General features: G+C 43.6%; 1 protein-coding gene and 1 long non-coding RNA gene across 3 annotated transcripts in view; one reads left to right on the top strand and one right to left on the bottom strand.

Annotated features, from left to right (window-relative positions):
* The first annotated feature begins 998 nt into the window (after window positions 1-998).
* Window positions 999-23769, top strand: part of LOC128406212 (vascular endothelial growth factor receptor kdr-like) — a 191127-nt gene continuing 168356 nt past the window's right edge. For both annotated transcript variants that reach the window (XM_053373359.1, XM_053373358.1), the window contains exon 1: window positions 999-1322. In XM_053373359.1, the coding sequence (XP_053229334.1) occupies window positions 1259-1322 (64 nt within the window). In that variant the 5' untranslated portion in view covers window positions 999-1258. The remainder of the gene's footprint in view (window positions 1323-23769) is intronic.
* On the bottom strand, window positions 6878-10255 carry LOC128406213 (uncharacterized). Its single transcript, XR_008328443.1, has 3 exons — window positions 9762-10255; window positions 7759-8408; window positions 6878-6995 (listed from the first exon to the last, which is right to left on the bottom strand). It is a non-coding gene; the product is annotated as an uncharacterized LOC128406213 (long non-coding RNA).

Here is a 23769-nt window from a genome sequence, read left to right as displayed (position 1 = left end):
TTAAACACATCAATTGGAGGAGGCCTGAGAAAAGGTCACTTGTGAGCTTTATGGCAAAGCAAGGATTTAAACTTGTCTCGCCAACAATACTCTAGCCACTATGCAAAACTGCCACCGTCATCCTGCTTCGTCTTTTTTTCTGTTTTGTCACTTGCTGCTGCTGCTACTTGTTCAAACTTTGGAAGCAAAACTCAGGGCAAAGTAGTCTGGCATATAGAAATGTGTGGGTAGGTGGGTACGTCGAGAAATCTTGCCCAGACCTAAGCAACAGGAAGCGGCAGTACTCCCGGCAGCCGAGGAAAAGTGACAGAGGTGGTGGTGGGGGTCTCTCTCTCTCTCCCCCCCCCACTCTTCTCTCTCTCTTTCTGACGTCTCTCTTTCCTCCTTTTCTTTCGCTATAAAGAATTCCAGGCTTGCATTAAGCATCCCAGCAAAAGCAATCCGTCTGGGAGGAGCTGGAGAGAGAGAGAGAGTGTGTGTAATACCTACACTCTGATCTGTCCAGGACAAGCCCCAGACCTCTGAGAGGCAGCAGCAGAGCTGGTCGCGTCTTCCCGGCTTTGTGCCTCTCCGCCCCATCACAACATTAGATCCTCGTGAGTTCTTGGGAACTTAAAGCGGTTCTTTTTTTCTTTTCTCTCAAGCATCCTCACCATCCCTTGGAAAGCCTGAGCAAGTTTGGAAGCTTCAAACTTCGGTCCCCGCACAGCGGGAGCTGCAGCAGCAGCACCTGTGCCTCCCGGGCTCACCAGGGAGAGCTCGGGTGAAGCTGCGAAGAAGCCCCCTCAAGCCGAGAGAGAGCTGCTTACTTTCTACCAGAAATAATTGCAGCCCAGTGGAAGACTGCAAGAGAGAGACTTCTGTTGGGGTGTCTGCAAACTTTTGTCGGAGTGACTTGCTGATTATTTCCCCCATCGTTAACCACTTCTAGGGACTGCTCTTCCTTTATGAAACTGAGCCACTCCAGGAAAGAAACACCTTCTAGATCAAAAAAGGATTTTTTCTTTCTTTTTTAAAACGAAAAATTAAGATTTGCATCAGCAGGGGGAAAAAAGAGAGATAAACTTTTTTCACCCCAGCAGTGAGTGGAGCAACAAGTGAGAGAACAGCGCTGGACGTCTCCTCCAGCCCAGACAGCTAGCTTACTAGCAACTCAGCTTGTTTGCTGCTCAAGCGGGCATCCTTTGGCAGTACTCGTCGTCATCGTCGTCTGCCTCTTGGCACCTTTCAGAAGAATCCGCTTCAACTGCAACTGAAAATGTTGCCAGACCTCAGGATTTCCCTGCTGCTGTCCCTTCTGCATGGACTGCTGTCGCTTCAAGGTAAGAGCGGCTTCTTTAGTGACTCAATCTGGTTTCATTTCAGTTCTTTTTTAAAACAGGCAGGATCAACTTTCTGGGTTACCTGGCTTTCCCTCTCACACTCTCCACCTTCCAGGGGCACCTTTGCAAAAAGGCTCCTTGCTTTTATTTCTTCTTCCATCCACCTGATTGGCTGAGAGTTACTTTTTGTAAGGCATGGCACACTTTGACAGCCACCCTTGACAAACGAGGGGTTTCCAAAGCCAGCCAGGCCACCTTGTTCTGGTGTGAACTGAGGACGAGGTGGATTTGGGTTGAAAGAGCCCTTAGGTGGGATTGGCACTTTGCAAAATCCCATCAGCCACTTTCATGTTGATCTTGGTCAGCGCTCCTTTAAAAATGTGGCCTTTGTTTTCAGCTCCTGGGTTCTTGGGCCTGGCTTCAAGGCATTCCCACTGGGCCAAAACATACACTGTCAGGGAGATTACTGGATAAAAGGAGCGAACAAATATCCCATGTATTTGTCCTCCCGCCCCCGCTCCCCTAGCCTCTGCTTCTTTTGCTTTCTTTCTCTGCCATGAATGCAAACATTTTGAGGTTGCTTCACATATGCATGAATATGACTTAGTGGCAGGGCACATGTGGTACATAGCTGTCCACATTTCCCTTTTCTTGCAAGGAATCCTATTCGGAATAAGAGAATTTCCCTTTAAAAAAAGGGAAACGGTGACAGCTATGATGTGGTACATGCAGAACATCCTGAGTTTAATTCCTTGCATCTCCAGTAATGGGAAACACCTACCTGTGCAAGGAAAGCTGCTGCCAATCAGAATATGCAATACTCTGATTTAAATGGACCAGTGCGCTGATTCAGCAAAAGGCCGGTGTCATATGCTGAAATATGCCCTGTGGGAGAATGTACCCTCAATGGGGTAGTGCAGGCTTTGCATATAGAAAGCCCCAAGTTCAATTCCTAGCACTGTGCTGGATGGACCAATAAGCTGACTTGGTATAAGGCAGCTTTCTCTCTTCCTAAAGAGACAGGACAGAAACGTGGCATATGTTGGTATCTTGTCAGTGGATAATTGAACCCTTGTTTGTTGCATGCAACCTGCTGTTCAACATTTTGCAAAGGACAATAAGAAGCTGCCTTGTACCAAGTCAGATCACTGGTTCATCTAGCACAGTATTGCCTTCACTGATCGGCAGCTGTTATTTAGTATATTGGAACATAGGAAGTAGCCTTATACCAATTGACCATAGGACTGTTTAGCTCAGCATGGCCTTCCCGGGGTTTAGATGGGGGACTATTAGGACACCCTTAGGCACATGTAGCACCCCTCTTCTCTCCTTATCAAAGATCCCTGTTCGATCTCTCTCCCCAAATCATGCATTGACAAGATTTCTCCTGTGTCATCTCTATGTTGCACTTATTTTCTCTGCCCTGCATTGGCTTTTGAAGCAGGTCATATTAGCAGGCTGACCATAGCAGGTTTGTTTGTTTGCTTGCTGTTGTTGTTGGGGGTTTTTTTATTTATAAAAACTAAATAGGATGTTTAGTTGAACTGTTTGTATTTATTGAACAGCAGCTGCAACTCTTTACATATCCACGTGAACAGATGAGATGGCCTTATACCAAGTCAGGCAATTTGTCCATCTAGCCCAGTTATTTGCAACTCTGATTGGCAGCACCTGTAGTTAATACCCCCTTTTAACTAGAGGTGCTGGCCTGGGACTTCTGCATGGAAAGAAAGTGCTCTGCAATGAGGCTAGAGTCCCTTCATATGGAGGTGGGTAGGTTATATCCCAGGGAGAGGGGAGGAAAAGGAAGCACAGTGCTTAGATGCACGTGTGTCAGAAGCAAGATGTATACAAAGATATGGGGACAGAGTTAACTTCCGGAGTCTCCAATGACAGAGTTGAAACTTGAAGAATTTTGATACACACCTGTGCTTTGAAAGGGATCCCCATAGTCTCCCCAGAATGTGAATGTGGGACAGTAATCCCACAGGGGCCAGAACGTCAGTGTTCATTGGGGACAGTTTGAGCATTAACCATTTGCAGTAAAAGGTGCAGTGCCTGAAGTGGATCCAGGTGACATTATAATGCTTTCTGAGGTGGCTTAGTCGTGATGCAGTCATGTGGTGAAGAAGATGTACACATGAACATATGCAGATTGCCCTTTGATTTTGCAGCTAGCCATCATATACTGTGTTTATGTGTATATAAACCCCTCTCATCCAGGTCCATGCTTTGTGGCTCTTATGCAGCATCCCAAATGCACATGTTATGCACATCTCTGCATTTGGTTTGTAATGAGAGTAATTCCCTCTTCGGGTGCTATGCTGGTAGCACAGAAACAGCTCTGAAAATCACTCATATATCCACTTTCCAATAGAACATCTAAAGCAGTGGTTCCCAAAGTGGGAGGTGGGATTACCTAGAGGGTCACTAAGAGGCAAGGGGTGACAGGGGGACACTGGGAGTGGGTCCTTCTAAAGTGTGATGATCTCTTATTTATGACTGACCAGGCTAGAGCTTGGAGCAAAATACCTTCCTTGCTTCAAATTTAAAGTTTTACTGCTCTTACTGCTTTCAAAGCTTTTTCCTTTGGTCATGTTTTCTTGCATTTGTCTCAAGTCACAAGATAGCCTCTTATTGGGTATAGCTATTGATTTTATTATAAATTAGTTCGGTAAGTAGTTATCTATAAATACTTTAAGCTATAAATTTGCTTCACATTTCTGTTTTCATTTGTAATAATGCACAAAAATATATTTCTTGAAATATCTGGCATCACTAAATCAAGTTAACCAGTTTTCTGGAATTAATTAAACTAAATAGTTTAAACTGGATTTGCAGTAAAGGTGTAATTAAATGTTACTGTTTTGAATTTTATTGTGTTATTATCTTCTTTAGTGGGTCATGCAAACTGCAATTGTGAATAATGCTTTTTGTAGGGTAGAGTAAGGGGCACTGGGGATGAGTTTATGAAACCGAGGGGGTGGTGAAATGAAGTACAAAGTCAGTCAATGGCCCATAGGCAGGATTTCACTTGTGCTGGGGGGCTTGGGGGGCAGTTTGTGTGTGTATGTCAGCCCGGGCATCCATATTTAATGCCAGAATGGAACCTGGAATATATGAAGTAAAAATGCATTCTCAAAGCTGGTGCAGAATGCATCAAATTAGGCATGGTGTGTGCCTAAAGGCTTCTAAATAGTCATGTGTTTGTTCCCAAACAGACTTGCACCCCAAATGCCTTTTCTCAAAATTAAAGCCAGACCTGCATTTCACTAGTGCCACTTATTCTGATCTTGCCAGCCTCAAAATTTCAGTTTGACTTCTGAGGTGTCTGACACGCCACCTTGTCTGGATGCATCTTTTATCTGGAATAATTTTCCTGCAAGTTATTCCAGCATTTGGTACTTTCAATTAAGGGGACAGATCCCCAATGCTATTTTTACTTTGGGTTAAAAAAAACCTGTCCCCTGCTTCAGTACTCCCAACTTTGAACACCGATTATATTCTTCATCCTATCCACAAAGCAAGGACCCCTTAGCTATTTCTGGAGGGGTAGTTCTGTTAGTCGAATAAGAAGAATACTTTACCAAGAGGTCAATATGAAATGAACTTACAGGAAGCTGGGATGCTAAAAAGATATTGGCACATGGGAACACACTTGTACATGTTTTTTATCAGCAGTGCTTAGGCATGGAATAGGCAATGTAAAGGGTTCTATCACACATTGGGTTTAGAGCGTCTTTTGGTTAATGTAGTTTCTGATAAGCAGGTGTCCATGCTGATTGCAGGAGAAAGACTGAAAGGCAACTTGAGCTTCATGTTCACTCTAGGATGTGTTTATAGTGAGGCTGAGAGAAGGAGAGAATAGTTCTTTCAGAATTAATGGCTCCAAAGTAGAAGGAGGGTGGATTGACAGAGGGCTGTTCTTGTGTAGAAGCCTTCATTGGGTATGCACTGCTGTCTAGTCGTACAGATGTGTTCATTACCTATCATAGCACAGAGCTAGGGAGTGACTGTTCCTGCTTAGGTTCTGACAGTTTCATCAAATGGTAATGATAATGGCTGCTGCACTTGTCTGAAGAGAGGGCACTGGTTGGGGGAAATCATTCAGCCTAAAGTTGAACGGTTACAGAGTTCAGTTTGGTTTCCTTCATAGACACAAGTATTTCAAAAATGCTGTTGACTTAATTGGCCAGGATTTTCCTAGATATGTTTCCAATTACAATGCTTTTTCTCTTCGCTTTGAAGCAAAGCAGAACTGGAGATGTGCACATTAATACCGGGGGCTGGCACTAGATGGCGGTTCCTGCTAGAAACATTTTCGTAGTTGCTACAGATGCTAGGTGGAAATTCAGGAAGATGCCTCCTATTGCTGCACTACTGCATTTGCACATAATGCCAAACCATCATTTAGTGCTTGTGTGCATGAGCCTCAGGCTTATGTCCTCTCTCACTTTCTTCTTGGCATGGCTGCATGGAAGGTCTTGTAAGCTTTTGCTTCCAGGTTCATCTAGCTGCATTTTGAGGTTAAGTCCAAGACTGGACAACCAGTGGTTAATTTTAACAATGGTTTGTCTGAGCAAGCCACCTTTGAACTGTGGTGTATTCCAGCAAACCATAAATATTAACCTCATTTCCCTGTTTGGACATCATGCAAAAGTGTTGTTAGTTGAAAACTGAGGGAAATGCTCCTCTTCATAGCTGCACCAGGGAATCAGAGCTTGAGACTTGTGCACGTAACACTAACCTACAACTTGATATTACCAGTCAGGCCAGCTGTCCATCTAGCCCAATACTGTCTACTCTGAATGACAGCAGTCTTCCATGGTAGGTCACTACCTACCTGACCTTTTTTAAAAAGGTGGGGGGGGGCAGAAGAAAGCTAGCAATGTCAGTTATCAGATATGGGACCTTCTGCAAGCAGAACACCCACTACCTGCATTCAGTTAGTATTCAGTAGGATGGAGTAAAGACAGTAGTAGCTGGGCATTACCTTTTGCAATTACTGTCCTCCTTCCAGTAAATTTGCATTGATGATCAGCCCTTCCCCTGTCCGCAAAAGAGTCCCAACTTTTCATTAACTCCCCACTTGCCTGTGAACACTTATTAACACAACCATTATTTTCATCTTGCCCTGAAGAACCCCTTGGAACCTAAGTGTGTGAACAGGATTTTTAAAAAGAAATCTGGATGCAGTTGCTCAGTCACTAGGTACCCATTATAGGGTGACCTGATACAGGAGAGGACAGGTGTGCCTTTTAACACCAGAATGTCAGCAGGTGCTGCTTGTGAAAGGAAAGTGAGAATTTGTCAACCATTCCTTCTGCAGGACAGCAATTAAAGACCCTCCTTTGCAGCCAATCTTCCTTGCACACCAAAACCTACATTTTGAGCCTTGTGAGGTATCTCCATACATAACTGGATTCTGCAGTTAGAATCAGAAGTCAGGAATGCACCCTCTGCTCTGTTTCTTGGTCATACCTATAGCCCCATGAACACTGCGTAGTAGGGAGACATACCCAGGGTTGCCAATTGTTCTAAAACTCAAGCCTGGCCTGTTTCCATGCCTTTATTAGCAACCTGATCTTCCAAAATCAGAGTGTCATGTAGTTGTCAGCCAACTGAGTTGTTGTTAAATGTACAGGAGCTAGGGCTGGTAAAGAAGCTTGCAACCTGGGGAAAAATGGGAACAGAGCTAAGAACATAAAGTGAGCACTGTTGTATAGGCGCCTGTTCATTTAATCAGGAATTCTCTTCCCACCATCAGTCACCTGTGTGCTTTTGAGACATTTATAAGCAACGTGTGAGAGCAACAGACCCTGCAGTTGCTTCACAGATATGCTGCCTCTGAACATACAGGCACAATCTGTATGATCGCTAACACCCATTGTTCACTTTAACTGACATGAAGTTGCCTAACTCTATTTTTAAAATAGCAGGAAGAGCCAGGGGCAATTGGTAAATACCAGAAAATACTATGTAGCAATAACTTGAAAAGACTAGCATGAGGGAGATGCAGATCTCCCCAGTGAGTTTGTACAGCCAGAGTCCAGATGGGTCTCTACTACGAAAAGAACTCACTGCAAAGTTGGTTTTGTACTGTAGTACCATTATTATTGCAGACATGGGGTTATTCCCCCATACAAGGATCCCTCCTGCACATCCACATATAGACAGGTCAGTGTCACCAGAAACTTGCAATCTACATTTTGACAGCTGGACAAAGAACAGAAAAGAAAGGTCAAGCAAAGCAACAGATGAGAAACCTGTACTAAGTCATGCTTTGAAATGAAATTTGCATCATTCACTGTCCACGGAGACTTGCAACAAGGGATCCTTTAGACAGGGCCAGCCTGTCCATGAGGCAAGGTGAGGTAACCACCTCGGGTGGCAGAATCCACAAGGGAGTGGATCCCAATGTAAATCTATATTTCACCTTTATTTCTGGTGTCAATCTTCACTTCCCACTTCTTTCCTGCCAGGGAGGGGAGCACCATTCTGTGGTTCATGTCAGGTGCCAAAATGTCTTGAGCTGGCCCTGCCTTTAGGAATTCAATTTCTGTGGATTCCAAAACAAACTGACCTAATTTGCAACTCCTGGACAATAAACAATTTGGAATGTAATTATTCTTCAGAGTTTTCACCTCTCCAGATTTTGCAATACGGTTGTCAGCTCAAAATACGTGCCCAAAATGCATTACAAATATATATTTTCAAAAAGAGAACATTAAGATAAATACTATTGATGTATTTTATTTCAATACTTGTTAGATACATATGTAAATATGACCGTTCATGTGGAGTTTAAGTAAATAGATAAAAAAGCAGTAAAGGGATGAAATGGATTTATGACTGAACATATGTGAAGCTGACACTGTCCAAAAAGAGATTGATCTGCCCATCCTTCCTTGCTAACTCTGGCAAGATACCATCTTTATAGGCTTCTCTTTACCACTTGTGCATCCTCACCCTTGATTTCCTCCTTCCAGTAAACAAGCCCTTAGATTTCCAGAAGTCAACTCCAATTATCCAGCAGCCTACAGGTGGTCAGATGAAGCAACAGGAGACCTTTGGAGGTGTGAGTCCCTGCCAAAGAGATCAAGCCCACTTCAAAATGCATCAGCCCCTTGTTAGAAGAGTGTAAAAATCAAGAAAGCTCTCTGTGTTTGTGTGTGTACTGTATGTGGAATCTCATTGTAGTTTTGTATACAGTGGTACCTCGGGTTACAGACGCTTCAGGTTACAGACGCTTCAGGTTACAGATTCCGCTAACCCAGAAATAGTACCTTGGGTTAAGAACTTTGCTTCAGGATGAGAACAGAAATCGTGCTCCGGCGGCGTGGCGGCAGGGGGAGGCCCCATTAGCTAAAGTGGTGCTTCAGGTGAAGAACAGTTTCAGGTTAAGAACGGACCTCCAGAATGAATTAAGTTCTTAACCCGAGGTACCACTGTACTTGAAAGGCATTCACACACACACACACACACACACACACACACACAGGCAAGGACTTTGCAATGGAGTCATATACAGTCTTTCTTTAAATTCCCAGAACACTTCTACCTAATTATGTCACACTTTCCTGTCCCTTTAAGATTACAGTCACAATATAGGATCCTGCCTTTCCTCTAAATCAGTTGTTCCAAGTAGTGCTCTGGGTGTAACACACCCAGAGGGTCTGTGGCACCATTCACATAATAAAAACTATCACAGAGATATAAAAATTTCCACAGGGGGTCCATGGCTTGGTTTTTGAAAATCAGGGCACCTGCAGTACTTGGCTAATTGGGAACCACTAAGGAGCTAGAGGTGGATTTGCATAGTTTCTTTTCCCTCTCCAGTTTATCCTTACAACAACTCTGTTTGGTAGGGCACACTGAGAGACTGCTGACTAGCCCAAGGTCAACCCAGTGAGTTTCATGGCTGAGTGGGGATTTCAACCCTGGTCTCCCATGACTTAATCCAACACTCTAACCACTATACACCACTAGCTGTCTTCCCACTGGGAGCCACCACCACCATGCAAACTTTCTGCCATGTTACTAGTGCTCATAAAATTGTTCCTGAATTTTAGGGTATAAAAATGTGTCAGGCTCCGCGCAACTATGCGGCAGGAGGCAACACATGTTTACTTGGAAGTAAGTTCCACTGAGCTCAACGTATATTTCCAAGTCAGTGTCTGTAGGTTTGAAATTCTGTCTGCCCAAATCTGAATGGAAGTAGGTAGAGGAAATAGCCTGTTTGCGCACTGTTGAGGTGAATAAGAGCATAGGAAGGTGACATACTGTACTGAACCAGGCCACTGGTTGGTCTAGCTTAATACTGTCTACACCAACTGGCAGCTGCTCTCCAGGGTTTCAGGTGGGAGTCTCTCCTAGCCCTACCTGGAAATGCTAGGGATTGAACCTTAGAGGCACAAGCTCTACGACTGAGCTGCCTACCTCGTGGAGAACATGCTGCCATATCGCCCTGGACGTCTCAGGTTTGCCTTGGAATCATTCTTATGCTGCATGCTTGCTATTTAAAACAACACAAGTCTATCTCTTCTCATTCATCAGATGTTGAAGTGTGTGCCAAGATTTGCAGAGAAACCTGGCTTCAGACAGGGTGTAATTTCCCTTCAAAATGCTCGAAACCTGATCTTGTTCCTTATTCTCCATGGCCGGGTGGGGCTGTGAAAGCAGACCGTCACTGCCCCCACCCCCAGCCAGTGATTTCAATATTGTGTCCCAACTGGGAAAAAAGCAGTAATGAATGGCTGTAGAAGCCAATGAGACTTGTAATGCAACTAGGAAAGGGGGACCAGGAGTCACAGAAAGAAAATAGATATTGCCAGTTCTGTCTTATACACCTCAGAGATGGGGAACCTTTTGTGGGATGTTAGCATCAATGCATATGTAAAAGGTCAGTTGCAAGAGCTGTAGAACTCTATGATGTCATTGACTCTGTGTCAGTTGGTACAGTTATGGCAATTAGTAGAACAGTCTTAACAGTTAGAGCAGCAGGCATGTTGTGTTGTGCTGCTGTCTGCTTCAGAGTAAAAAAAAAGTTTCAACGATCTTTGAGACAAAATCGGTCTGAAAATGTTTAAAAATAATAATTGTACATAGCACTTTGTCCGAGAAGGGGAATTTGCAGAGTATTTGCAGAGTATGCGGAAGACAGCCCTGTGTCATTGTTGTTGTTGTTGTTTAGTCGTTTAGTCGTGTCCGACTCTTCGTGACCCCATGGACCAGAGCACGCCAGGCACCTCTGTCCTCCACTACCTCCCGCAGTTTGGTCAAACTCATGCTGGTAACCTCGAAAACACTATCCAACCATCTCGTCCTCTGTCGCCCCCTTCTCCTTGTGCCCTCCATCTTTCCCAGCATCACTGTCTTCTCCAGGGAGTCTTCTCTTCTCATGAGGTGGCCAAAGTACTGGAGCCTCAGCTTCACGATCTGTCCTTCCAGTGAGCACTCAGGGCTGATTTCCTTAAGAATGGATGCATTTGATCTTCTTGCAGTCCATGGGACTCTCAAGAGTCTTCTCCAGCACCATAATTCAAAAGCATCAATTCTTTGGCGATCAGCCTTCTTGATGGTCCAGCTCTCACTTCCATACATCACTACTGGGAAAACCATGGCTTTAACTATACAGACCTTTGTTGTCAAGGTGACGTCTCTACTTCTCAAGATGCTGTCTAGGCCTGTCATTGCCCTTCTCCCAAGAAGCAGGCGTCTTTTAATTTCGTGACTGCTGTCACCATCTGCAGTGATCATGGAGCCCAAGAAAGTAAAATCTCTCACTGCCTCCATTTCTTCCCCTTCTATTTGCCAGGAGGTGATGGGACCAGTGGCCATGATCTTCATTTTTTTGATGTTGAGCTTCAGACCATATTTTGCGCTCTCCTCTTTCACCCTCATTAAAAGGTTCTTTAATTCCTCCTCAGTTTCTGCCATCAAGGTTGTGTCATCTGCATATCTGAGGTGTTGATATTTCTTCCGGCAATCTTAATTCCAGCTTGGGATTCATCCAGCCCAGCCTTTCGCATGATGTATTCTGCATATAAATTATTGTCATTAGACATTAATTATGTATATAAATTATGTGTCATTAGACCCTTTAATTAGTTCTCTTTTCACTCTCTTTTCATGTTTAAATAACAAATAACTTTTACTTAGTGTACATGCAGTTATAGATTAAAATATACTATGCAGATAGGTGATACAGTCATATCTCGGGTTAAAGTTGCTTCAGGTTGAGCGCTTTTGGGTTGCGCTACTCAAAATTGCTAAAGCATCTTACATAGATTTGTATCTAAGACTGACTAACATTTACAGACTTACGGATACTTTGAAGCAGACAGTAGCACACCCACCTTTTCTCAGCTTGAGGGCCACATTGCCTTGTGGACAGCCTTCCAGGGCCACATGTCAGCAGTGGGTTAAGCAACAAGAAAAAGTGGGTTGGGCAAAAGATGCAACTGACCTGTATACAGTAGGTTACATTCCAGCCATGCAAAGGTAAGTGGGGTTTTTTCTACACACACATCTGTGCATCTACAGAGGCAAGCAAAATGCATCACTACAGTCCAAGGACACAATTCCAGACTGGCAAAAACGCTTGAGGAGAGCACAGAGCACTGCAGGTAGGGAGTGCTTTCTAGGGAGGGTGGGGTTCCTGGGAAGAGTCTGAAGGGCTGGATAGAGACCCTTGAGCTTGAGAGTCTTTATCCCTCGCTATACCTGTTTACTCAGATGTAAGTCCCACTGAGCTCAATGGAGATTGTTTCCAAGTAAATGTGCCAACAAATTCATAGTTGAAATTAGAAAGCATCACTACACACACACACACACACACACACACACACACACTTCCATTTTTCCTTCTGGAGAATGAACTGCAATTTGAAGGGGGGGGCACAGCAACATGGACACAACAAAACCATGCTTTCAGTCTCTTAACAGTTCCTGAAATAAGAGATCAGGGTTGTTGTAGTTTTACCCCAATTTTGCAGCCTGCATGAAATGACTGACATGAAGTTAAGCTGCCCTTTTGCCAACATCCCTTCACCCCTTGAGAAGTAACTGGGCAGGAAGCCCAGCTCCATACCCAAAGCACTCTGGCCAAGTTGGCACCCTGGCATAAGAATGATGGTAGGCTAAACGCTCCTCAGTTCACTAGCTGATGAGATATTTTATCCACTACTTGTTTATTTATCTGCCAGGAAAGACAGAGAAAGCAGCAATACCTGCCAAAATCAACCAGCCCAGATTGTTATCTGGCAATGCCACTTCACATAAGCACATTTTTACCAAGGGAGCGTTTGCTGTGGCAGGAGAAGGCCCCAGCCAGCAAGGAGCAAGGCAATGTAGCAGTTGACCATATGTAACTGTTATTGTGCAGCAGATGGGATGCTAATGACTCATCCCAGGCCCATTTCTGTTACAAAGAAGAGGGGAAGAGGGGAAAGTGGGAGAGTCAAGTGAGGCAAAACATTAATACATGATACAATGAGAATATAAGGATCAGGCCAAGGAATCATCTAGTTAAGTGACAGAGCCCTCCAATTACTATTATGCACTTTAGTCCCTCACTTTAGAACATTGACTAAGGCAATGTTCACAACATGCATTTAAAACTCTATGACACCACTTTAAACAGTCATGGCTTCTCCCAGAGAATTCTGGGAGCTTTGGTTCATTGAATGGTGATGATAGTTGTTAGAAGACTCCATTTATCCTCACAGACCTACATTCTCATAGTGGTTTAACAGTCAATCCCTCTTCCCAGAGAACTCTGGGTAACTCTGGGTTCTTGAGGGGAATAGTGGTCTTCTCCAAATTTTGTAGTGCAGTTCCCCTGCCAAATAATGTGTACAAAAAGAAAAGGTTTTAGAGGAAATGTTGTTGCAGACATGTGTACATTAGACTGAATTGCATACAAAAAATGTGTGCATTAGGGAAAATAGTTGCACTGAAATGCTGATAAATTTTCATGGAGATTTTTTTAAAACAACAACAACAACATCTCCCTCAAACTGATTTGGAAATGTGGAGAACTGAACTTAAGACTGGAAAAATGAAAAACTGAGAGGTGCTTAAGTCGGCAGGTCTGCCCATCCCTATAACATGAGCAAAGTGGCCAAACAGAGACTGAGCTAAATAAGTTATTGTCCACTCTGTGAATAGGAGAGTTGTTTGAGCTGCTCTCTGCTCACTTGAAATGAGGTACCCAAGGTGCATAATGAAGGGGCAGTCAAGGGCTTTGCATGGTGCCAGACTGGACCAGTAGGCACCCCAATGCTGCTTCTTCCTTCTCCATTTATTTATTTATTCATTCAAATAGAGGGATGCCCCAGCCCTGTTGCCCATTGAGAGCAGCAGGTCCAATTGGTTAAGTTGGCATGTTCCGTTTCTGCAGATGGGAAGGCAGCCGTTCTTCATTTGCCACTGAAGTGAGCTAGAACTGGGCGGGGTTTTGTTGTTGTTGTTGTTGTTGTTGTTGTTAGTTCCTCTCATGCCCCCATAACAGAAAGGGAATTTGCACAGTGCAGATGCAAAGAGATTTTGTTTTGGTTCTGACATGGGAAAGCTTTTAGCACCGCAAAGGAGTTTTTGAAAGGACTGGTCAAGAGGGAAAGAAAACAGGATTGTTTAAGCACTTAGTTGATGATGGCATGGCTCTTGCTATGCTTCCTTTTATGGTGTATGGGGAATCATGAAAGCCTATGGGCCCGAAAGATTTTGCAAAATCCTGGTCTTGGCTGCGATATGTAAAGGAAATGTATGGTCTCTCGTTCTATTTTCAGGACTCGTGGCTTTTGTCTTCTGTGTTTCCACATAGGCTTCCTTAGATCTTCCTGTGTTTTTTCTCAAGTGTGGGAAAGAGATTGCCAAGGAAGTGGACAGAAGAGCTTGCAGAATCACTGGGATTGTTCTGAGGTTTGAGGGTCAAGGAAAGCTGACCCACCATTACCTGTTCAGTTTGTTTGTTTAGTTTCAAAAGCCTGATCTACAGATAGCACATCCAACCACAATTAAAATTATTATTGTTCCTTGGTGAAAAACTTGGAACCTAAGATTTCCCCCTCAGCCAGAATGTGTGGCTTGCTTTTGCTGCCATAAATTCTCATTGTTAGGTATCATGCTCTGCCTTCTATTGGCTTCAGACACAAGGGCCAACCTTCACATTATTATCCCAACCAATACAAATCTCCACATTTTTATAGCACTTTGGAATGATTAAAGCACTTTCAGATTAGTGGCTCAGTCAGATCCATCTGAAGCCCAGATAGTGAACCACATTAACCTGATATGGGGTTGATTTGGGCTTTGAACAGATTGTGTTGTGATAGCCTTGCATCATTTGGACCCACCTGGAGTGATCCAGGGGTGTCTAAAGGCAGGGTGGCCAGGGAAGAAGAGACATGCAGGCATTATTACTAGAGTGTATGGTCCCGTTTATACTGCTGGGGCTTCCTTTCAAGCAAGGGTCTGGCTTGACAGCAGCAAACACATGCAACCCACCCCCCCAGAACCAAGTTCCATTGAGTCCAGTGGGGTTTACTCTCCAGGACATTGTTTCTCAAGTGGTAATGGCAGAAAAACATGCACAATGTGTGATTTCCACTGAGCTGCGGCCACAGGGATTAAATGTAATTGTCCTTGAAATCCCTTCTCTGCCTGAAAGCCTGGAGAGTTGCTGCCAGTCAATGCAGACAGTCCTGAGCTAAAAGTTAGGGCTGCCATATGTCCAGGATTTCAAAGCCAGAAATGATGTCCAAGGGGGATTTCAGAAATGTGGCGCTTTGTCCTGGATCTTAGGTAAGTCAATCGAAAAATTACAATTTTTTAATGTGTTTTTGCAAAGAAAAAGCTCAACAACTTTTGGAATCTTCCCCAAAAAAGCTCATAAACTTTTGGGGTATCCTGCTTTTTTATTTTTTGAAATATGGCAACCCTAAGCTAAGTTGACTCTGTGCAAGGCAACTTCCTTTGAGGACACTTTGCCAAGTCCCTTTGTCCAGCGTCAGCCATCCTGACTCACCTACCATTCCCTCTCAAGAAGTCATGTTTGAAACACATTGTAATGTGAGAGGAACCAACCATCACATGTGGTGGGACTGTGTCCAAGTAAATAAGTTCTGGGGTCAGATAGTGCTGGAAATTGGATTATTTACTGGGCAAAATGTTTTCTTGGATCCTAAGTTATGTTTGATTTCTCTGTTTGTAGAAGGTAGCTCTGAAATTCACAGTAAGACTCTGATTACCCACCTGACGGCTACAGCCTATTTGGTTATAGCTCAAGGATAGAATAATGCACTGCATTCTGTGTTAAAATGGTTTAAATAGTTCATGGCCATATCTGAGAAATGTGAGTCACCAACTAAGGGTTGTCTGGGGAGACACTGCTCCACTGGACTATAGTGCTGTCAGAGAAATTATTGAACTTATTGGAGTTCTAGAATGAAAATTGAAATGTGCATGAGAAGGGTTGAGCAAGTGAAGGTCGTGTCTGCAAGAGAGGCATGAAAGAAAGACAAAGTGGCACATAAACAAGAGAAACTGTTGAAGGACAAAGGAGATAAGGGTGAAGGCCATTGTTATGCCATATGACTTAGCCAGACAGAATAGCTGTTGTTTAGGAATGCTTAAGGTAGAGAGATTTCTGTGTCTTTTACCTGGTGCAGTATTTTCTTCTCTGCCTTAAAGGTAAAGGTAAAGGGACCCCTGACCATGAGGTCCAGTCATGGCAGACTCTGGGGTTGCGACACTCATCTCGCTTTATTGGCCGAGGGAGCCGGCGTACAGCTTCCGGGTCATGTGGCCAGCATGACTAAGCCGCTTCTGGCGAATAAGAGCAGCGCACGGAAATGCCGTTTACCTTCCCGCCGGAGTGGTACCTAATTATCTACTTGCACTTTGACGTGCTTTCGAACTGCTAGGTTGGCAAGAGCAGGGACCGAGCAACGGGAGCTCACCCCGTCGCGGGGATTCGATCGGCAAGTCCTAGGCTCTGTGGTTTAACCCACAGCGCCACCCGCATCCCTTCTCTGCCTTAGGGGGGCGTTAAATGTCATCTATTGCAAAGTTTTTAATAAAGACATCCTGTTTGGCCAACAAATTGGTGTCTGGATTATTTTGGCCATCCAGGCTGAACCCACAGGTATTGTGGGTTGGGGAGGGAGCCCCCTTCCAATATTTCCACAACATAGCCACCTGGTGGTTTTTTGTGACTTATTTATCAAATTAGACTCAACACTGGCAAGTCCAGTCCAAATACAATTTTGTTTGGAAATGGCTGAAACCTTAATCTGATGCTCCATTTGGTTTTTTCTGGTTTTGTATCCTGCTGCGTACCTTTGTATCTCTTTTTATTCTTAATTTTAAAAACCTGAAAAAAGTAAATAAATGACAAAGGAAACTCCCATTCTGTCTCACAGAACCTTTCCTCCTATTTTCTGCACCATGAGAAGTATTATTATTATTATTATTATTATTATTATTATTATTATTATTATTTATACCCTGCCCATCTGGCTGGGTTTTTCCAGCCACTCTGGGTAGCTTACAGCACATAAAAAATTGTAAAACATCAGGCATTAAACATTTCCCGGTACAGGGCAGATGGCAAATACAGAAGCTGTTGAGGAAAAACTACAGGTTTCTCAAGATGCATTTCTGTATGCCCTTCAACACTTTATAGATATAAACATGGCGGGTGTGTGCCTTAGGGCTCATGCATATATAAAGACAAGATGCAACCACCCTCCTGCCCAGAAAACTAACTTGAAGTGACCCTGAAGAGAAAATTGAATTCTGAAGACTGATGACTGTGGCAGCTAAGGCTGAGCATCCAGTCTGGAGTGGGTCAATGCAGCCCCAGATCATCTCGGATTGGGTTGGGTTCACTCAGAGCAACCTGGAGCTGTGAAAATTTGGGGGAGGATATTAAACATGCAGCCAGGTGGCAAGGAGAAGGGAGAATTAGACTGTGCAGGTGAGAAATCTCTCCCCACCCCGTTGGCACTTGACCCTAAGGCTGTGCAAAACCCCTGGCTCCATTCAGAGCCTGGATCCTGCCTGGATTGGGTTGAGCCTGAAGTGATCCAGCCTGAATCAGGACCTGAATCTTCACAGCCCAAGTAGCTAGTCATACCTAAGAAAATGGGCAGCAGAGAACAAGTCTTTGCCAAAGTTCTTCAGGAGTTTGAAGAGTACTTATTTCAGCTAACTAACCCGCATTCCTTCTTTACAGACCTTGTTTTGAATATACCTAACCATTTTAACTGCATTCCTCTAAACCTGCTCCAGTTTATATCTTTCTTAAAGTGTGGTGCCCAGAACTGGACACAGCCTGTCTGCTGGGGCAGAGGCACCCTCTTGACATCCCTGGCATTACTGCAACATAACTAGATGGGGCAGTGGTGTAGCTGAGAGGCAATGGGGTTGGGTGGGTGCACCAGCAGAGCCTATCTCATTCATTCATTTTATTTGTATATTGCCTTTTCACACATATTTTTTTTAAATAAATAGTTATTAAAGTTTTAAACACAAACATATAATCACACAATACAAAATAAAAAAATTAACAAACTAAAGAAAAAAGTGAGAAAAAACACACATAGAAAAAGTATATATAAAAAAGAAGAAATCATAATAGCAAAATATAAGAAAGAAAACAGAAAAAATTCAAAATTAACTCCATCTTTCAATAGTCCTTAGTCTCATTTCCTTAATTCTTTGACCTCCTCACACCTCCCCTTTTGTATTCCCATTTAAAAAGTCCTTTCAGCAAATCCTTACCCTCTACCATTTTTCATAGCTCAATATCATCACCTATTGTAAATATATATTTTAGCCGTTATCAATCCATACTTGCATATTCTTGTAAAACTTTTTACCAATACCACTTATTTTCCATCCAACATCATTTTAACATTCCTTAATTTTACAGTATTTCTGCAAGTAGTCTTTAAATTTCTTCCAATCTTCTTCCACCGACTCTTCTCCCTGGTCACGGATTCTGCCAGTCATTTCTGCCAGTTCCATATAGTCCATCACCTTCATCTGCCATTCTTCCAGGGTGAGTAAATCTTGTGTCTTCCAATACTTTGCAATGAGTATTCTTGCTGCTGTTGTTGCATACAAGGTTTTCACACATAAAAGCCATGCTCAAAGCATCTTACAACAAAGAAACAGGGATGCATTTCAAACAAACACTGCAAAAACTATTTCATAATAACATAGTAAAACAAAAATATAATAGCATAACAAAAAAGACATTTCAATACTATAGATATAAAAAGATCTCTTAAGCAATTTGCAGCATCCAATAGCAAAAATAGCAAGGGATCATTACGGTTTCACCACCACTCCTTGATGCTTCTCACAGTCCGTCATCTGCAGCAGATGCTTATAAGGTTTCAAAGGGCAAGGAGTGGGGTAGCTGGAACCATCACTCCCATGTCGTATGATGTTGCTCATCTGGAACAGCCCCAACCTCACCATCATCCTTCCCTGCCTCATCCCTATCTCGTTAAGTTGTACTGGTGCCAGTGCTGGTAGGATGTCTCCAGCCCAACACATGGATTGCTGTTGGACCCAATACTCTCATCTGGAGTGCCTTCATCAGTTTAGGAATGACCTAGCCAAAGATAAGCAGTGTGAATTGGATCAGGACAAGTTTCCCAGATGCAAGCACGTTGTTATTATCTAAAGAGAGCAACACATTGTTCTAGGGCTGCACATGGCTGCTGTGTTTGCTGGGGAGGAGCATGGAGAGAAGAAGAGAAGCCCTGGATAACTTTCCCTGAATCACACCCTCTTATCTCTCACTCTCAGATATTTGAAAAGCTGGGAACTTTTAAATGGCTTTTTCTGGACATGACACTGGTAGGGAGAATGGGAGGGGAGATTTGGCTAGTTGAGAAAATGTTTCTGCTATTGCAATTAGAAGGCATCCAGGCAAACATAAACAATGATGTCACCCCAATATGCATTTCAAACATAATTCTGAGCTGGTTCAAGAAAAGAATCCAAGAGAATCATCTAACCTTTTAGCCCTTGGAATAGTTTTCATTTCTGAGAAGATGTGGCTATTTTGGGTATGGTACTTTTGTAAACAGAGACACATTTTTGTCTGTTGCATTTGGACCCCTCCCTTTTTTCAAGTTGCTCCAAGTGTGGGGAGACTCACAGCAGAACCCACATCTGCTTAGCTTCTGAGATGTAGCTACATCACACACACACACACACACACACACACACACACACACACACGGCCCATAGTGTAAAAACAGAGCATATCTGCATGTTAAACAGAATAAAGTTGTAGCATCCTGGGTGGTAGAATTCTGGACTGTACCATGGCAGACTGGGGTTTATTCAAAATGGATAGACCTCTGTCCACTTTGAGCCAGGGATACCTCTTTCTGTTGCTGACTTCACTGCAGTTTACCTGGATGTGGCTGGGGCAGGAAGACAGCAAGGTCAGGGCTGCAAAGATGTGCTGGCAGGAGTGCCAGATTAGGCCTGCTGGTGCTCACACAATACAGCCTTGAATTTACTGCTGCTCTATTCCATCTCCAACCAAGTGATGGGTGGACATCTCTACAGCCCTGCTGCTGCCTCATCTCTGCATCTAATTGAGAAAAGGCTAAGTTAAAACTGAATAATTTTGAGGACATGTGCTGGGTACTCCAAAATTATCAAGTACAGTTTCAGATTAGCTCTTTTTGGGACTAGCTAGACCTCAAGGCAGTGTTACCAGTGGGGTAGGTCTCTGCAGAATGAGAAGGAGGGCCTCTCTGAGAAAAAAAAGCACCTGGATATGGGTCTATAAAAAGCTTGGTATATTTATAGTATCCAACTTGGTGTTATTTTATACTGGATTGTGCCCATTAGCACACTGGCTAAAAGGAGTGACATTTGGCAGCAAATGTGGGCTGGGGAAAGCAGCTCACCATTGGAGGACTGTAGCTCAGTGGCAGAGCATGCAGAAAGTCCCAGGTTCAATTCCCGGCATCTCCAGGTAGGTCTAAGAGAAATCCTGGAGAGCTCCTGCCAGTCAGTATAGGAAATATTGAACTGGATGCAACAACATCCTGACTTGGGACTCATCTATACAGCTGCAAATAAAACGTTTTAAGCATGTTTTAAGTGCAATACACAATGTTACACCAGATGGCGATGGTGAGCTTTATGGAAAATTCAATATATTTTTAAAAACGCTTTTAAAAAAAGCATTTTTAGAACAGTTTTTATATGTGTGTAGATTCCACCATGGTATAAGTAAACTTCCTATGCTCCTGCAAACAACCTGTATATAATTTCCCTTGGGTGGAAATGATGCCATTGAGAATTTATTGATTTTAGTAAACCTACCATAGCTCAGTTGTAAAGCACGGGCTATACATATATAAAGTTTGAGGTTTATTTATTTGGGCAATATATTAAAAGAATCTGCAAGCAGTGCACATAAAACCTAACAACAAATACCCCCAAAAAACTATTAATACAAATTACTAATAAATGAATATTAAATCCTTTTTCTGACACACTTCCCCACTCAATGCCTCTCAGTCTCCTGGCCCTCAGAGTCGGACACCCAGCTACCCTGATTCTCACCCAGGGCTCAAACAAACTCACAGATCACCCCCAAGAGGGTTCCTGGAATCTGATAGTGCCACCCTAGTCTCTCTCACTTGGGTCTGTGAGCAGGCACCCAGGCGTAATGGAGCTTCCTCAAGCTGCCCACAATTATGTCCCATTCAGCACTCCAATCAGCTGCTCTGCACACACCCAGTTCCAGGTGACAGAAGGCTTGATCTGGAGAGTTCCCAAGGATAGTAAAAGGACACTCACTGTTCTTTCTCAAGCATCTAGACACATCTCCTCTTTCTGCTACTTCCTCGACATCTCTACTTAAAGCACCTTTGGGCTGACAGAACTTGCTGGACTACAACTCTCATCACTTCTATTGGCCACAGTTGCAGGGGCTGATGGGAGTTGTAGTTCAGTAATAGCTGGAGGGCCACAGGGCAGCCACCCTGAGCTAGAAAATATGCTGCCTGTCAAAGAAGAAAAAGAAATTAAACGTCTAAGGGCTCCATCTCTGCTTGCTCTCCTCACAAACCCCACCTTCTCCTTCACATGACCAGTTCCCACTCCATTACACTTTACCCAACTCCTCACCTATCCCCTTAAAGCTCTCCCCTAGCCCATCCTCCCCCTCCTCTCACAGCTCACTCCAATCCCCAAAACCTTGTTGCAGCTGCATTTAATGGGTGGAGTTGTCATTCACAAAGTGGCTTGCTAAAGCGGTCTGTGAAGCAGCTCCACCACCCTCAGTTAAATGCTCACCCCCAATGATTCTTTCTCACTCTGATGCCTGGTATTTATTGTGCTGGAGTTGGCATCCTCACCTATTGGTGGCCATATGTACTGCACAGCATGATGACAGACTTAGATTTTTATGTATATGGGAAGATACAGACCAGTGGTCTGACTCAGTAGAAGGCAGGTTCATATGTTCAAAAACAGCCTTTTTGTTTTCCATTTCCCAGCATTTATCTTTTTTAAAAAAATAGCGGGAAAAGAATGCGCCATGAAGCTACAGTATTGGTTAATTCATCTGTACCACACCTCCCAAAATTAGGAGGAATCCTTGTCTGGCAAATTATGTTATGCACAGACTGATAAAAGATGACTATGATGATCCCGTCCTTCCTCCTTTAGTAGTTGGGAGTGGATGAATAGTAGGGTGTTTAGGTGGTTACACTTTGTCTCCTGGATTCCAACACTTGCTTTACTGCAAAATCATGACATGAGTTTCTGAAATGCCAGGCATGTGCGCAATCTTCATTATGCCCCATACATCTTCCTCTGTAGGAATGCCCATAGAATCCCCCCACCTTTTCCTGCCATAAATTTTAATTATGCCATCTGTGCAAAACACTGATTAGCTGTGGGTCTGTTAGGTCTCCTTGCATCTATTTTTGAATACAATCCTCCCCCCCCCCCCGGGTTATTTGCCCACAAACACAATGCAGTGTCCTAATTTCCTAGCAGGGACAATGCATATTGTGCATTGAACAGGGAATGCATGAAGAGGAAAAATAATGGCTTCAGCTGTGGAATTCATCCCCAAAGGCCACTTTGGTTATATTTCGGCAGCCTTCCCAATCAGAATGAAATACTCAGAGCCTGTTCCTGTCTGTCTTAAGTGGAATTCTCACTCAACATCTGCCAGGGTTAAGGAGTTGCGCTTTGATCCCCATGCACAGTCTGTGTCCAGGAACCTTTCAAAGGGGCCACTGCTGGAATTGGAACTATATCTTTCTTGCTGTCGCTGAGAAAACTAACAAATCTCTGCAGTGATGTGGTTGCATCTCTTGCAAGCCACATTGGCTCCATCATTCATTTTTCCTCACAGGAAAAGGGAGTTTGGTGCTCTTTACTTGTCAGAATTCATGCAACTACATTCATGTTGTGTTTACCACAGTTGAGGGAGGAAAAGGGTGGGGATCTTCTGAGGCTCTTTTAAAGAGATGATAGGATAGGATGCCTCAGGGAAGATCTCGATTAAGGCCTTTGGATGCATGGCAGCTGTGAGAAAAGTGCTTGAAGAGCTTATGCGTCTTTGGCTCCAGAGCTGCAACAGGTATTTGAAACTATGATTAAATACAACAACTGGGAGTTTTATCTTTGTTTTTCGGCACTCAGATTTGGCATGCAGAACTGCACCTTGAAAATAGGTAAAAGTGGGTGCTTTAGGCTTGTCCTAACATGATATAATTGCACTGAGATTCCCCACCCCTGTGAAAAGCAGCCAGTCAAGTGGTGTTGGGCACATGGGTGAGGGATTTGCCCAACACATATTTTTGTCAACTATATGTTTCACTGCATGTCACAGGATCAGGGATTAAGATTATGCTTTTGGTAAATGTGGGAAGACCTCGAGGGCTTTCCCTGTCAAGGATATTCCTTTCAAACTCTTTCCTGCATTTTTAGGTTTTGTTTTTAATATAGGCAAGCCACTCTTTTATTTATGGCATTTACTCCATACCTCCCAGGAGTACGTTGTTTCATCCCAGTGTACATTGTTCTCTCCCCATCCTTCTCCCCATTTTATCTCCACAAGAACCCCACAAGATCAGTTAGGTTGATAGACTGTGGCTAGTCCATGATCAACTCAATGGATCTGCCTTCCACATGACGACCTTCCTTGCTGGTTTAGATCACCAGTGTGTCCTTCTGCTCCTTGATGTTGTTTCTTCACCTCAGTCTGCAGCACTTCCTTACCATGTGACGCAGGGATGAGAAACCTGTGCCTCTCTCCCAGATGTTCTGGATAGCCACAGGTTCCCCACCCCTGATGTATTGCATATCCCCCTGCAAGGCTGCAATATTCTCAGTTGGAGAAGATGTTTCTAACAGAAAAGCCGGCTTTTACAAATTAGAG

Source organism: Podarcis raffonei, chromosome Z (assembly GCF_027172205.1).
Source record: "Podarcis raffonei isolate rPodRaf1 chromosome Z, rPodRaf1.pri, whole genome shotgun sequence".
In the NCBI taxonomy this organism is placed as follows: Eukaryota; Metazoa; Chordata; class Lepidosauria; order Squamata; family Lacertidae; genus Podarcis; species Podarcis raffonei.
This window is presented reverse-complemented; position numbering and strand designations above follow the sequence as displayed.